The sequence below is a fragment of the Anas acuta genome, chromosome 1, assembly GCF_963932015.1.
Source record: "Anas acuta chromosome 1, bAnaAcu1.1, whole genome shotgun sequence".
Classification (NCBI taxonomy): Eukaryota; Metazoa; Chordata; class Aves; order Anseriformes; family Anatidae; genus Anas; species Anas acuta.
The window spans coordinates 194703525-194720936 of NC_088979.1; the positions used below are offsets into that span (position 1 = coordinate 194703525).

Here is a 17412-nt window from a genome sequence, read left to right on the forward strand (position 1 = left end):
AATTTCCAAAAACATTGACATGCCTCTAAATGACCAGTGCCTCTTCCACTGAAGAGGCTGATCAAGGTAAATTGTGTCTCTAGACAACAATTCTATTTTCTGCTTACTTCTGACCAATATTGTATTTGATTATAAATACACTTAATAAAATAAATAAATGAATGAATAAAATTAAATAAATAAATAAATAAATAAAGGCTTGGGGACTTATAAGATGTGTACTTTCTCGAGCTAGTAGAGTGAAGAATCCAGATAGCTTTTTGTTTTCATGTCTCAGCTCTCCATTTTAAAATGTAGATATTTGTTGGATGGAAGGAGAACAAGTTACAGCTGACCTGCATTTCCCAATAAGGATTAGGGTTTTCTAAAAAGATACTTAGAAAGAAGAAGAAAAAATATTATTACAATCACTGTCTATGTTTTCGGTGTGATGCATTCCACTTTATACATGTATGGCCAAAACTGTGGCATGTGAAATGCACCAGAAATTTTTGGAGATTATTCATTCAAACATAATCATTCTTTCCTAGTTTTACAGTAGCTGATGTGGATATATCTTTTTTTTTTTTTTTCCCCATCATTACTATTTGGAAGGACTTGATAGCTGTGTTTATGCTGCAGTTGTAATCTCAAGGAGATCTAATGTTTCAAACATTATTCAAAAATAACAAGGTGTCACTAATGTACAAATGCTGTCTAAACCATAAGGCAAAGTCAGCATACCATTTTTAAAGGATTTTTCCCTGCATTACATAAAGTAACAAAAAAAATGTTTTTCATATTTAAAACAGCCATAGACACGCTCCTGTTTACTCCAGAACCCATACATTGGCCTTAATTACAGAGTTAATTCACATTTTGTGCATGTACTTATGCTCCAAAGAGAACTGTAATTCCAGGGCTTTCGTGTTAATTCTATAACATAAAAATAAAATGTGCTACTACTTACTAATACATGATCAATGCACAAGGAATACCGCTGTTAATCAAAACTGCAATCTAACACGGGACTGTACTAAAGAAATCTCTAATAAATCAATGGTGCTAAGTAGGGACACAGCTCTTGCCAGGAGATACATCTGTCAGCTCTCAATTAAAGCCTAATGAGTAAGACCTAGGTGCAGTAAACTTCCAATGAGGCATGACTGCTTTAATGTTAAAGAAACATTTGTTTGTATATTTGTAATACTTAGTTCTTTCAGTTAAATCACTGGGGGAGGGCGGAGAGGGGAGGGGGGATAGGGGGGGGAGGGAAGGAAGGAAGAAAGAAAAAAAAATCTGCTTTTCCTTAGGTTGTTTTTTCTTGTACAGGAAGGAGTTTATAAAAATATGACAAGAAAATTCACTAACAAGGTAGAAAAGGAACAAGATGCAAAGAGAAGATCAGAGAGAAGTTCCTTCATCAAGGAAGGATGAAAATTAAGCAACTGAACATTTCAATGCATAGTGGCAAGGTGAACAAATGAAAACAGGCAAATTCGATTTAGATAGGTTCTATAAAGAAAATACAAAATCATTCATAATAAAATAGAGACCAGTATGAAAAAGAGGAGAGGAGTAGACAGTGAAGTAAAGATAAATATAACTAGGGCGGAGCACAAAGGACAAGAAGGGAAAATAGGAGGAACAGGCAAAGCAATATTAAAATTTACGGAGAAGGGCATCCTAATGTGGATTGGGCTCAGTTGTCCAATACATGCACCACATCACTTGTACAGAGTTGGATGACACAAGTAGTTGACACCTGCAAATTAAAGTGCATGACACAGACTGCAATATATCAAACTGAAAGGGTTCTGGGGAATAGGACAGTGAGTGAAAACCTGAGAGGCCTATATTAAATTACAATTTTTGCCTTTATTTTCCAATGTGATATGAAAAATGGGAATATAATACCTCTTACCTTGTTGTGAGGATAAAACCCATTAATTATCATGAAGTGCTCACATATTACAGCACTGTGGGGGAAATGAGCAAGTAGAATCTAATTGCTGCTGTATGATAAAGAGCACAAAGGTATATTACTGATTGATGTACTAAGAGATTACAAATTGATTGTTTTATCTGAGAGTCTAAGAAATCCAAAGGCCAAAAATGATTGGTCTTCACATGCTTATTTTTCTTTAAAGTCCAAGCAAATGCAGTCATTAGGTTCAAAAAGGCTCATCTCAACTTCAGGTGAAAAATGAGAGAGAGGATCTTCTGAATGTGGTTCATAAACAAGAAGAAAGGAAGCAAAATGCATTGAAGAATGTTAACAATTCAAGTTAGAGGATTGTTCCTCTGGTAAAGTTATGATTTTAAAGGAGGCAAATGAAGGCTAGAAGGCACGACCTGCAAGATGAATTTCTTCAGCATCAAAGAGTTAAGATTTAAAAGGCTCCATTACAGTAACCTGGTCAAAAGAGAGAAACACACGTCTAGAAGCGATTCAGCTGACCTTTAGGTGGTGGACGCCTAACTCAAAATAAACCAAATAGAGGTAAACACAGTGACTACCTTAAGCTTAGATATATAATCCTAATAAATAAATTGTTGCTACTAGTTATTTCTACTTTTTCTTACAGAAAAAGATACTATCATGTCTCGTGATTACATAAAGGCTCACAGCATAAAAGAACAGAAAGTATGAATTTATTAGATACTAAAAAATGGATGGCAGCAGCAGTTTTACTAACCAGTGTTTCAGAGGTGACTCCAGTAAAATCTCTGTCTCTAAAAAAATGTGCCACCTAAGTTGCCTCACCCATTTCAGAAACATTCATTAAAAAGTTTCCATAATTAAAAGATCTGGTACCATTTAAGAGAAAGTATACATAAGGTAATATATGTATAGACTTTCAGGGCTAGTAGGGCTTGTTAGTACCCTCAGAGCTCCAACACAGCACTACTTAATCATCTTGTTGACAGTTTAGTCCAGATGGAAGCTGTTAGAGACCCTGCTGTGGGTTTACCATTAGCTACAGGAGGACTAATCTTCCCCTCCCCTTTCTTTATTTGGCTGATGGAGGTGGGCTACTCTAAAGGGCAATCTAGAGCAAAAGCATCATTTTATGTGCTGTATACCAGTTCTGTTGACTACAGCCTAAAGAGATTGGCTTTCTAGGATGAAATGTGATTCTGTGAAATCAGTCTTTATGAACAGCTTCCTTACTCACAAGTGCCCAACAGCCTATCTATTTTAAGCTATATTAGTGGGACATTTTATTTTCTTGTCATCAGAACAATAGGGAACTAAATGTTCAGAGCTGTTGATCTAGCTCTTTTTTTATATGGGGGACTGGAAGGGTTTTAAAAGAATTGGCACCAATTTTTAGTAAAACTTGCTGGATTCTGAAGAAACTAGAAATAGAACTCCAATGTCCACAGAAAAATCTATGGCGAATGTATCAATAAAACTGAGAACTTTTTAAGGGACCACAGGCACATAGCAAGTGCACTGATATTAAATCTTGTTGCATACGAAACAAGAAATTGTCGTTAATGCTATTAACCAAAAAATAGTGTGGAAATATATGTAAAGCCTTAAAAATCATGCAGAAAGGAAGTAACATGTCTTTGAAACCAGACCTATCGGATTATACAAAATCCAACAGAATCCTACTGTAGTAGGATTAATCAATTAAAGTAAACCAGAGTAAATGGGTTTTACCCATTAAAGACAAGTTCCTCTTTAGGAATGAGGACCAAGAAAGTGAAAAGAGACACTACAGGTTTCCACAGAAAAGAAAAAAAGAAATAAAAAAGTGGTCCAAGTCACCTCTAATGCAGGAGCGAAACTAAAATCAAGGTTTAAGTTCAATCACTTATACCTGTGAGCATAATCCTCTCTTTCTGTGAAACTGTTTTAAAAGTTTTTTTCTGCCTTCCGATGTACTTGCATGTTTCTCTGTAGAAGATGTTTTTGACAAACCAACAAAAGCTATGAAAGCAGTGTTGTGTAATCACACAATTTTATTTTAAAGTCATGGAAGATAAGAAGTTTGAAGAAAAGGACCTGAAAATAGAAGCCAAGTTGTTGTTCAGTCAAGAACAGAGAAGAATGTTAACATACAGGTTAGACTCGGATGCAGCCTGTTTTCTAAGCAAAAACTCAGTAATAGATTAGTGACCATCTCGTTCGTATTGCCTCTCCTTTGAAATTATATTATTCATCACAGCAATAGCCCAGATACAAATACACATAATTTAACTCTCAAAGTGTTATATCAGAAAGTACTTAGGTGGTTATTACCACCTTAATGAGATGCAAATCATCAATAAGCAAACCTTCACTCTACTTGCAAGGAAGTGCCACAACTAAAATACAAACTAAAATACAAAAAAAAAAAATACAACTAAAATAAAAACTGTTCTTGGATTTTCCTATTCTTCAATTACATGGTCAGCCTCAACTTTACTGTACTTTAAAGATTGTTTAGGAGGTGCATGGTAATGTTTACTGAAATATTTATTGGGCCTTTTAAAGAGATCCAATCTACATGTGTGAAATGTTCTTTTTCTATAACATAGATAAGATTTTTTTTTTTTAAGAATTGCCATCTATATTGCAGCTTAAGGAGGATAACTTTTAGCATCATTAAAAAATGTTTAGCTTTACTAAACAGCAATAAAAAGAATTACAGTATGTTTTTTTCTGGAATTAATAAGTCTGGCGCTCAACAGAAATGCTGAACCAACAAGTTATTAGTTATTATATACGTGTCTCATTTTCATGGAGTAATTAGAACTTGTAATTAGATACCATTAGAAGCTTTTTAATGGTATCTACCTACGTCACAACATGTTTTCAGTGCAGCCAGAAAAAACATCTGATCAGAAAGCCAATAAAGCTTAAATGGTACAGTACTACTTGTTTATTGACAGGTTGGCCTTGGAAACAAGGAACTATTTTTAACTCAACAATAAAAAGTATTATGATCTTCATTCCAATAATTAAAATAAAATAAAATAAAATAAAATAAAATAAAATAAAATAAAATAAAATAAAACAAAACAAAACAAAACAAAACAAAACACACAGAAATACAAACAAGACTTCGTGTGGAATAAAATTGTGTTTCTTTGGGGAAATAAAAGGTCTGGAACAAAGTCAATGAAAATGAGTAAAATCTAGAGCAGTGTTCCCTTTCCTGCTTTGCCTAACAAATTTGAATTCATATCATAGAAGCAGTCTCCTCAAGACTTTTCCCAATACCATTTGCATCACAGCAGACATAGCAGGCTCTTTTACTTCATACCATAACCCACCATTGTTATACTATACATTTACACTCAAAAGCTAATATTTAAGCTTTGTAAATTAAATCCTGTTTCAGAAGTGATTTGCACCTCAAATCCCAGTGAATTCAATCATAAGAAACATCTTTTAAATCTTTCAGATTAAGGCTCATTTTATCGAATTTTACTTAAAGCATGCACATTTAAAAACCTGGGGCAATTGATTTGTTTGTGGTATCTGAATTCCAGTACTCATAATTCTGTGTAAGCATATCAAATAATTTTTCTTGACATGATATATGCACCTTCTTTAATTGCCTTACAGCAGAAGCATCAATTACAATAGCGATGCCATCAATCTCTAAAGAATACTTGATTAAAAAGTGCAAATGAAGCATGCTGGCACTTCTGCTTAATACATTTACAACATCTTTTCTATGGTTTTATACATTAAATCTATAATGAAGATGAGCAGTTGTATTATCTCAAGTGAAGGTGAAGATAATTTGCCTTCTCCCAGGAAGACATCAAAGTTTTTAATAGGTAAAGCCAGATAGAAAACTTCAAACCACTTAAAGTAAGAGTTTTAGTAGACATTGAAATAACATACATTTTCTCTAAAACTTGAGACTGGATTTCCAATTGTTCCCAATCTTATTTCACTCATATGAGTGATCACAAAATGCATGAAATTTGTTATTCATTAGCATTTTACATCTGCTTTCATCTCACATGAAGAATAATTCTTATAGAGAATACAGAACAAGATAATATGAATTTGGAATAGAGGGTCAGAAAATGGTTCCCTTAGAGTAAAGTAAATTATTTACATTTATCATTTTGATTCTATCATCCTATAATTAGGATTATATTACATTTCAAAAGGTGAATGATTCTGCTGTCAGAACCTTTTTTTTCTTCCAACACAGTAACTCAGAATACTGTATGATGGAAGTGAGACCTTTAGAACTGAAACATAAAATATTATTTGTCTCTCAAGGAAATTTTAAAGACGCTTTTAAGTTTCTTGGTTTCTTACTCCTGCAATATATCTATATGTTGATTTTCATGTTTTATTAATCTTTTAAATCCCGTAATTTTCTGAGATTCTAGGCAATGAAAAAAAGAAACATACTACTTACATCATTCTGATCATCTTTTGCATTGTAATAGATTATATCATTATTCTGTAAAAGAAGAAAAGGAAAAGTAAATCTATTAGTTTAGAAAGAAGTGCATTAAATTCACTAGAAACATTTTGCACTAAAATATACTTTAAGCTAAACTTGCAATTCTTTATGGATTCTCTTTGAAACATGACAGAATCAGACTTTGCATTTACCATTCATATGTTTAACTTCATTAATTTGATATTTCTTCCCTTAGAAGTTACATGAGTCATACAAACAGCTAGAAAAGTACACATGGTGTTGGATAAAGTCCAGAGCTTATAAAAGACTACTGTAAACTGTTTCATTTACAGACATATAAAGATTTCACTATACAATTAGGTGGTTTACGCACAAAAAAAAATCTAGCAGGCAACAGATTCAACACATGGGTATTGCTGAGTGGGTTAAGTATTCGTTGCACACCTTTTTATTGTTTTGTTCACCCCCCAAAGCACAATAAAAATTTGGGAAAACATATCACAGAGGAGTCTGTAGTGTACAATAGAACATAGGAAACACGGTACCATATAATTCAAACAAATTTATTACCAAATCAGTAAGATTGTTATCAAGTAAAGCAGCAAATCTATTTGGCATATATACTGAAGTTCAAAAATTCTGGTATTTCCTATGTTTTTGTTTTCCCTTGAAACATTTCTAAACCATTTAAAAAACGTAAAGATTTAAGTTCACTGTAATAGTTTTCCAATAAATATAAGTGCTATAGTATGTCCTATAGTTTTTGTTATACTTTTTTGAATGAAAGCAATTGTCATGTTCATTTTTTTATGAAAGATATATGTGTAATTTTTATTTTTTTTTTAAGACCCATTAATTGTAAATAAAGCAGCAGCATCTACCTTCCTTCATGCCAAGCAGCTTGTTTAAAATTGGCAATGGATGGTAATCTCTGAAAATAGCCTTAATTTATATTTTCAGTTCTGTTGGTTATAAGCAATACTTTTAGACTGTTTGTATGTAATCAAAAAATTCACCACAAATTTCCATTTTCTTGTATGAATACCAACAGGAAACATGATTTCAGTAATCATTTTTCAAGTGGGCAAGCCAATGATAATTATTACTTGCACTAAAAAGTTTTGTGGCATGCAATTTAATGCATTTCACCTTTATAAATGATTTTTCTTCTCACTTCATAATTAATGATATCGTTCATTCTCCTTTGTGATGTTTTTGACATGCAAACATGAAATATATCACAGATGAGCTAAATGCCAATACCAGGTGAATGCTGTTAACATAAACTTATCCTCCTTCCTTTTATGTCAAAATGCCCTTTTCCACCAAAACACTGTTCTATTCTCTATAAGACAATGGGTTTTGTATCAGCATCTGGGTAACTAAGCCAGAAGTTATAATGTGTTACAGACATAGGATGAAATTCTTTCCATTGTTTGTTATGACCTGTAATCATCACCACTTGTTACTTGATTGTCATGAAAAGCTTGTGCAAGCCTTCAGGTAAGTTGAAAGAGGCAGAAGATTCAATTTCCTTGGAATCCTCTTTACTTTATACATGGTTGTATAAAACAACAACAACTCTATAAATACTAGTATCTGTTCAAAAATCTGTATGATTAATTTCACTAAATAAATAAATAAATAAAAATTAAACTGCTGAAGAACCAACCCTGAGCAGTGTGTTTTGATCACACAACGATCTGTTAAATTAAAAAAAAAAATAAAATAATAAAGATCTTTCAGTGTTTCAATTCAGAAGGCAAAGAAAAATGCATATTCCTTTCACCATGCCTCCTTATGTCATTATAGCCATTCTGCAAGTATTTCCATATCAAATTTTGTTCACGAAAGTATTATTCAATAAAAAGTATTACAGACATATTTATCTGGGTATTATATATATTAGTGTTTGCACTTTAAAAAGGAACATTTTCCTGTAAGCACAATTCTATTAGGTTCTCTCATGCACTTACAATGAAGACAGCAATTTACTTCCCCACTCCATTCCCATTTCTCATATTCACAGTACACATTCTCATAGAATCACTTAATGCATAGGATTTTTAACATTGTGTACAATTATGTTTACCTACTTAGATAAAGCAATTCTCTACTGTCAGTTATATTCCCTCTTTTATATTTTTATGTGTTTACTTTGATTTAAGGTGGCATGGCATTGCTATCTACTTCAATTGGACTAAACAAAAATTTTAAAATATCTATTAAAAATTTATGCTTCAGATGCATGATATATTTACAAGTTAATTAAATACCCCCCATTATGATTAGATACTTTGTTACACTACACATCTTGTAGTTCATTGTCCTGCAAGAAGATACTACCTACACAATGCATAAACTTAAAATGTCATTGGTCATATCTCACTGCTTTTACTACAGAAAACAAAACACACAGCACTACAACACCCTGAGTGCTGTACAGTTCACAAATTAGATTCATGGATCAATTATACCATTAGTGGACAAGTTTTCATAACTTAACCACTTAAGGATGGCAAGAACAAATTGCTCTGTTGCTGGTTCTCAAAGAAGTAGTTTAGTTATTTATTAATTCCTTGACACATATAATTTGAATTTTCCTGTTATTAAACACTTCGGCACCACTCTGCCATCAGGTAATACTGCACACTTTTTCAACAAGCCTAAAACAGAATGTAAATATCCTAGGTTAGTTTTGTTGTTGCTGTTGTTTTCCCCTTCATGTCATATTTCCTAATGCTGTGAGAAAGATGTAAATACTCACTATTGCTTCTGTTCATGAAAGAAGAAATTTAGCAATACAGGCCTGAAGCTCAGTTTTTGGAAGAATGACTTTGGAAGAACTTTTAGAAGAGTAACTTATATTATATTGTAAATATATAGTATTGCAAAATTATCAGTGCACATTTAAAAATACAAAACTAAGGATGAATTCAATCATTTTAATTGTTTTAAAACAAAATTTTCCCCATAATCTCTAGGTTTTTAATACAGAATGTGCTAAAGCAACCCAAACCAGACAGTGTATAAAAACACCTTGGTATTGCAGTTAACCTGCTAGTATAGTGATACCTACAAGGATTTTTCTGTTCTGCAGGTACGACATAAAAAACAAGAAAAATCAAACCATGTATCAAACATATTTCTGATTTCCTTCAGATTGATGTTATGCAATGTATAGTCTTGTTTTGGATGCATAAATACAAGTACTGCTTAGAGGTGGACACAGCTTTGTAAATGAACAATGCAAAAGCAGATGCTAGCATCTGCATGTAGAGTCAGTTAGTTACAGCTCAGCACTAAGCCCAACTATTTCTAAAGATTGTTTATTTGGTTGCAACTTCATTAGTCTTTCTCCTTCAAGGAGAATGATGTGCAGTCTTTTCACTTTTGACTATTTATTTTTAAAATTATGTGCTGAAAATTACACATACAAATTTGGAGAACGTTTTAAAATTACAATTTAGTCTCAAATACTTTGAAAAGACACAGAACACCAGGGAAAGAACTAGGAGTCTTACTGCTGAGTATGCAGCAATAAAAATACCAATAATTACCAAGAATACCAAATACAATGTTGTATTTTCTCTTCTGTAGACACACTGATCAGCTGAACACTTGGAGGATGAAATTAGTATAAATGCCAATGTTAAAAAATATTTCCTTAAGTGCTGGTAAAATCCATTTGCTTTAACACTGTCTTGTATCCCCTTGCATAAAGCTGTGTAAAAACAATAAAGCTCACTCTAATACCTTTAGGATAATTAAGATTTAAAACCAGCCTAATAAATCCTCAACAAATAATCTATCTAGTTTTAGTTTAATCCCTTATATAGTCTGACATGCAGCTTAAGGCACAATTAGACTCTTCAGAAAAGAAAGCTCATGTAGACTACCACAAATAAAAAAAAGTACTTTTGTTTCCAAATGGAGTAATGTTACAGAATAAAACCCTACAAATGGGGAAAAAAAGAAAGAATGGTGACTACTACAACCTCTAATTACAGCTTCATAATTTTACGTAAGATAAAAAGGCACATGAAAAACAAATAAGTTACCAGCTAATAACTTTTTTTTTTCCTTCTGTTTCTATGAACAGGAATATCAACTTACCTCCTGTCTTTACAGTGAGCACGAAATCCAGAAAAATAGCAAATTATTAACAACTACTATGTCTGAAAATTGGATGTAAGAAATGGGTTGGAAATTGTATTTAAAACAGGACTTATAAACAAGATCTTAAAAAAAATCAAACTACTTTTTATAAAGATTTGACAAATGTAAAACAATTCAACAATGTCCCAGTCCTCCTATATAATATTTCTCCCTACCACTCATAATTTCGGCAAATGACTCACTTGGGTTAGACGTTTTTCCCAGAAATGTCATTTGCTTTAAGAACAAGTTTCTCACAATATTAAATTCCATACAATAATTAAAAACTTCCAGGTCCGCACTGTGATTTATTATAAGCCTTTTCCATCTGGATTTGTGTAAATGGCTTTTCTCAAGATTCTACTGGGACTAATAATTGGAATAAGGAAATGAAGGTGAAGATTACAGGAGATAACATAACGAAGGATTAAATGTGCTGCATGCTCTTTGTCATAGAATACTCCGTATTTTTAAAGATGAGAAGATCAATTAATTCAGCATTTATTTGCTTTTTTCCTTCACTGAGATTAGCAGTCTGGGAACCTCCCAATTTATAGACAGTCTACATGAGATGAACACATTCTGTCCATCCAAGGATGCATCAGAACAATTGAGCTATTTATTAATAATCTGTATGCTAGATTGAGTGTGATTAAAACATACACCCTTAACATAAAGGGATAATTTATCAGGTAAAAGTGATCTACAAACACAGATTATAAATAAAATATATAATGTAATATACAGTACAAAAAAAAATGCACTTACAAGTCCTTGACGCCAATTCTGAAGGACTTTAATTCAAGGCGAGACCCAAACATTATAGGGTGGACAGTGAACAGAGCTTAGGCACCTCATTTAAATGCTGTGATCATGAATAAATTAATTGATGTCTAAACTTGGAAGAATCTAAAATTCTGGAAGTACCTGAGTTTTCACCCTTACTATTCTCTAGATGCTTTACTATTCTGTTTCCGTACAGACCTTTGAAGAAACACAGGCTTTGCACCTCTGCAAAGTTTGCAGAGGTGCCCTACCAATAGCAGAAACCATAAACTGAACCCTCTCACCCCTGCAACTTGAGACAATTGAATCACAATGGTGTAGTGAAAGCTATTTTCCAAGTCTGGTGATTGTGCTCCACAGAAAATTCAAGAGCACCAATTGCTTTCCTGGTTTTAGGTTCCTCATTTAGGTTCCACTGGTTCCCTCCAGGTTCCATTGAGAAGTAGAAGCTGGATGCTGGATTTTTCATTTTTATTGCATCATACTGATAATATGAAAGACCTCAGTTTGATTTCCTTTTCCTCTGGAATATATTTAAATCAAACTTTGCCATCTCCTATCAAATATATTGAATCAGGTAAGCAAAAGGAATGGACTCCATCTCAGTTCTCACCTTCTCTTCCCTTCTCCTGGCTATGTGAACTGTATAGTTATAAGGCTTGTGGACTAAAATTCTTTCTTATTTAGAAAAATTACATTATTTTTTTGCATAATAATGCAATAATATTGCATTATTTTCAGCTCTGAATTCTTGGTGAATTAGAAGATACCATGTCACAAAGCCAATATTTGTTTTCTCACAATAATTACCAATACATTTTGTGAAATATATTTAATGTAAATGGTTCAACTAAACTTCAAAAACTTACACTGTGAAGATGAAACTGTACTTATACAGTGAAGATAAAACCAAATCAGAAAATTTTGTGAATACAGTAAGATGGAATATATTTAAGAAATGCAAAATATATTTGAATTGTTTTCCTGCAGATATTGGACGTAGTTGAGAGATGTTATTTTGCCAGATCATTATAATTTTACTGCCATACGGCTGGGAAAATATTAACATACTTCTACCAGTAAATACTTGTTACAAATAGATCATATTTTATGTTATTACTGTTTTTGATACTTACAGGTCACAGGAGCATGCCTTGCCCAGATCAAGAACTGAGTAACCGAGTACAGTGAGAGACACAGCCAACAGCACAAGGCAAATGGGCTGCGTGTGGTGAGCCATGACACACGTGGCAGCACAGACAAGGGCAGTAACGAGCCTTGGTACAGGCTATGCATCAGTGGATGACATGAGAACACAAGAAATGCTCGTAAACTACGATAACAGACCAATTTGACTGGCAGCCCGTGACAACGCCTGTCTGTAGAGCAACCAGTAATAGAGACCATATGGAAACATTGCCAAGCTGATGTCTGACACACCGGGAAAGCCAAGCACTGAAGTGGAACCAGCTCTCCTTCGGTACTGAGCCAATTCCTAGAGCAAGTACCCTGCATCTGTATTACCCAGCCTGCCCTTGAACACCTGCAGTGACGGGGGTGCCCACAGCTTCTTTGGGCAGCCTGTTCTAGAGCCTCACCACCCTCACAATGAAGAATTTCCTCCTAATGTCTTTGCAGCTATTGTCCTGTGTTCTTTTTCTCACTGCGACAGTATCCAATTGTATGTTGATTTTAAACATGCTTGATGTAATTTGTCTTGTACAAGTTATAATCAGTAAAGCTGAGTAAGAAGTTGGTTTATATACAGCATGTTCGCACAGACTCATATATGCATAGTCATGCATATCAAGTTGTGTGCAAAACCTCAAAAAGCAGCATAAAATGCACTAAAATGACTACACCTGTCTTCATATCTGTAGAATTTATTACATAAACTCTGCCAGTAAAGAATAACAAAAACTTTTCCATGTTAAACAAAACTCCTCAATCTTTAGATATTTTTCACCATAACAATTTTTATATAACTGTCATTGGACTACTCAAGCTGTCGGGATGATACATTCTGAAAACATTAAGAATTTGTTTTGACAAACTTTTGACTAACTTCAATTTGGCTTTAGAATTAAAAGACAAAATTGGTTGAATGTGTCAGGTTAAATGGAATACCACCCTTATGTCGATGAGAAAATGTTGGAAAAACAAGCACCTGAATCAGACTCTATACAGATCAGACTCTATACAGACTCTATACAGGGTCTGATAAGGCAACACACTAAATGAGTAATTTCTGCATAATGTCATCCTAGAACTCAATGGCCTGTAATCAGAAAACAGTTCTGCTGGACATGAAGGTAACTGGCAGTATAACATTAGTAAGGATAGGTTTATCTTTATGAATTAATTGTTTCTAACTTTGGCGATTTTCATATTTTTTAGTGCAACTAGTGGACTAAACTGGCCAAGCATATCAACCAGTGATATGCTTTTTTATTTTGTTTAGTTAGTTTTTATTTTATTTATTAGTTTTTATTTTGAAACATCAAAGGACAAATACGTCATGAGTATTTAATGACTGAAGATTCAATGACATAAAACCATTTTGCTACTACCCTCAGACATTATCTCACAGAGATTATCTTACAGAATGGCTGTTGCTTTAGTTAGTCAAACTGAAAACACCTCTTCAAGGAGATTTTAATATACAGCAAAGCCATGAGCATTATTATGCAAAAATATTTCCAAACATTAACCACTGTACAGTTCCAATTCAGCACATCACATGGATTGTATATGGGGGAAAATGCCAAAACCACATAATTTTACAGTTATATCCTTTCAGAATTATGTTACAACACTCCTACAACAAAAGACTTTTTTTTCTTCCTATATTTAAAAAGAAATTCAAATATATTTTACTTTTCTATTAATCACCTTCTTTTGGTGCCAGATTTGGTGAGTGAGAACTTTTATGTATCCACAAAATGGAAAAACTAACTCTGTAGATCACAGAATCACAGAATCACAGAATTTCTAGGTTGGAAGAGACCTCAAGATCATCGAGTCCAACCTCTAACCTAACACTAACAGTCCCCACTAAACCATATCCCTAAGCTCTACATCTAAACGTCTTTTGAAGACTTCCAGGGATGGTGACTCCACCACTTCCCTGGGCAGCCTGTTCCAGTGCCTAACAACCCTTTCAGTAAAGAAGTTCTTCCTAACATCTAACCTAAAACTCCCCTGGTGCAACTTTAGCCCATTCCCCCTCGTCCTGTCACCAGGCACGTGGGAGAACAGGCCAACCCCCACCTCACTACAGCCTCCTTTAAGGTATCTGTAGAGAGCGATAAGGTCGGCCCCTGAGCCTCCTCTTCTCCAGGCTGAACAAGCCCAGCTCCTTCAGCCGCTCCTCGTAGGACTTGTTCTCCAGGCCCCTCACCAGCTTCGTCGCCCTTCTCTGGACCCGCTCAAGCACCTCGATGTCCAAATGTCCAGATGATACATAGTGGCAGTATCTTCAAGACTTCCAGCACTAATTCAAATTGTAGACTTTCCTTTTCTTAAGAAAACAATTTTTACAGAGTACTTTTCTCCTTCCAATAAACACTGGACATGATAATATAAATTTATTTGTACCTAAAACTACCAAATTTCCTGTCCCCAGCTTTCTATGCAACCTCATACCTGCTGTTACTGCTCATTTTCATATTGAACTGAAACCCTTACGCAGCAGATACTGACAGCAGCAGGCTACTGAAAAGAGCTGTAGCTTAATTACACTTACATAGCTTAGACAATGAAGTAAACATTTCCATAAAGAACTGTTTTACTTACTTCTTCTGAGAACAGTAAGTTTAGTAAGCACCACAAGTCTATAAAATATTGGGGAGAATAGCATGGGCATCACTTGGCAGCAGGACACTTCCAAGTTTCATAGGTATTTATTTCTATTTGTTTATTTATGCATTTTCAGCAGATCAAAGTGAGGAAATTTACCTGTATTCTGAAAATTGAATTTCCCTCATAGACTTTAATGGGAGAGGTGAAACAGAGCAAGAGGCTTAGTGTTGGGAAAGTCAGTTGTTTTCCTAGCAACGATCTGTTCGTGTTGGTTTTTACTTAAGTAAAAAGCAACAATTAATTGTAGGAACAAAAGTATTATTTGCTTACTTTCATGTGTACTTACTTTTCATGTTGCTTACTTTTTTATGTGTACTCAATAGCCAAGCTACCAGTCAGGAAGGCCACATCTAAGGTATGATTTTAAGAAAAAAATATTCAAAATCCTTGGAATGGATAGTTATTTCCACCTCCAAAAGGAAGTATTCAGTAAAACAGCTCTATGTGACAAAAATAAGGTGACAGACATTAATAAAGCTTCAGTTCTTCAAAGAAGCAGTGGCAGGATTCCCTGATGTAAATCATATTAACCAGTAGAGCAGGGTAAGATTTTCTATTTTCTAATCATGCAACCAATTGAAAACAGTGTTGACATGGCTTAAATCCTCTTCACTGAATTTTTAGAATAGTTGTTCCAGATATTTATTTATTTATATATATTTTCGGAAGAAAAGTAGGATATTGAGGCAGCATGGCAACTACCATCAACTTTTCACACAATTCTCTTCAGTCCATGTCCAAGGACTTTTTCAAACATTTTACTTCAATCTGAACTTAAATTCACTGAAGTCAATAGAACATCCTCTAGAACAGGTTCAGTACGAACATATTTTTCATTATATATTAATGGGAAGTTATGAATAATGCTACTGTACTCTCAACCTTCAAAAAATCCACTCCTCTTTGGGAAGAAAGATTCATAATATCCCTTTGAACTACCCTGGTAGACAAATAACAAAAGTTAACAACTTAGAACATCACTTTCTCCCTCTCCTTCTACCAGTCAAACCTTCCTCAATATCCTTACTATTTCCCCAAAGAATGACAAAAGAAATAGAATCTTATGTACATGCATGTGTACATAACAAAGTTTAGCAGATACTTTGTTTAAAAGAACTAGCTACATATATAATAAAGACATACAAATAACTATCTTGCATTTTTCACTCCATTCCTGTAAGTCAAAAGCAGGATGGCTAGACATGATTGTACGAGACAAAAATCTTTCAAATATATTTTGTTTTTTGGTAAATATATTCTTCCAAAATGTTCAGGAAACTTCTAATCTTCTCATCATAGTAAATTCCCCAAAAGCATAAACAACTGAGAATGACTTCTTTTTATAACGCAAAATGCAATTGATTACAAAGAAGATTTCCAGGTGGGAAAATTAAATGAATTTGTTAGCAGCTAATTAACCTCTGTATCACACTATCCAATCTGTTTAATTAAAACAGCAAAGTACGTTTATTTTAATTTATTCAGCATTACTTTCTTTAGTTGATGAAAGAACATACTAATAAAAAAAAAAAGTAGAAATTGCCAAAACTGATTGTAGATTTTATCTAGATTGTAAATACTGGGACCAGTACAGTACAGGAGCCTAGTTAAACAATTTTTTTTGGACATCAGCTTTGCAGGACATTGGCATTGGTGTTCTGAATTCATACTTAAGTATGTGCTACAAAGGAATGAACTAGGCTACACTATTTACATTTCTTGCTCTAAAATACAGGAAGTACAGAAAATACAGACAATAAGACAGCTCTCCAATGCCAGCAAATCTGCAAAAGAACCTTAGAGGAAATGACATATTGTATCTATACGTATTATATACTTATATATATAGTATATAATATTTACATATTATATATTTTATCTATACCTATATATGTGTGCGTATGTATTATGTATTATTATATTATATACATACATATATGTTTTTTAAACCATGCACTGGGCAAACTTGAAGACATGAGATTTTGAAATGAGTTTAATACCTTCTATCTTATCATAAAGAAATAGTATATGGCAAGGAATGTATTACACAAAGCCATTAGGATTAAATTCCAAGCAAAACCACACATAACATTAATCTCTTTTAAGAATCTCATTGTATTAGAAAAAAAAAAAAAAAAAAAAAAGCTCATATTTTGGATAGTTGCATAAATAGCAGTGGCTGAGGGGTTTTTGCATCCCTTTCTTTCCTCTTTTTTACATATGTAAAAACTAAACT

The 17412-nt window shown here is 33.5% G+C and overlaps 1 protein-coding gene across 14 annotated transcripts in view; it reads right to left on the reverse strand.

The window, feature by feature from the left end:
• CACNA2D1 (calcium voltage-gated channel auxiliary subunit alpha2delta 1) overlaps positions 1-17412 on the reverse strand; it is a 411227-nt gene that overhangs the window by 181861 nt on the left and 211954 nt on the right. For all 14 annotated transcript variants that reach the window (XM_068669921.1, XM_068669927.1, XM_068669923.1 and 11 more), the window contains exon 5: positions 6363-6407. In XM_068669921.1, the coding sequence (XP_068526022.1) occupies positions 6363-6407 (45 nt within the window). The remainder of the gene's footprint in view (positions 1-6362; positions 6408-17412) is intronic.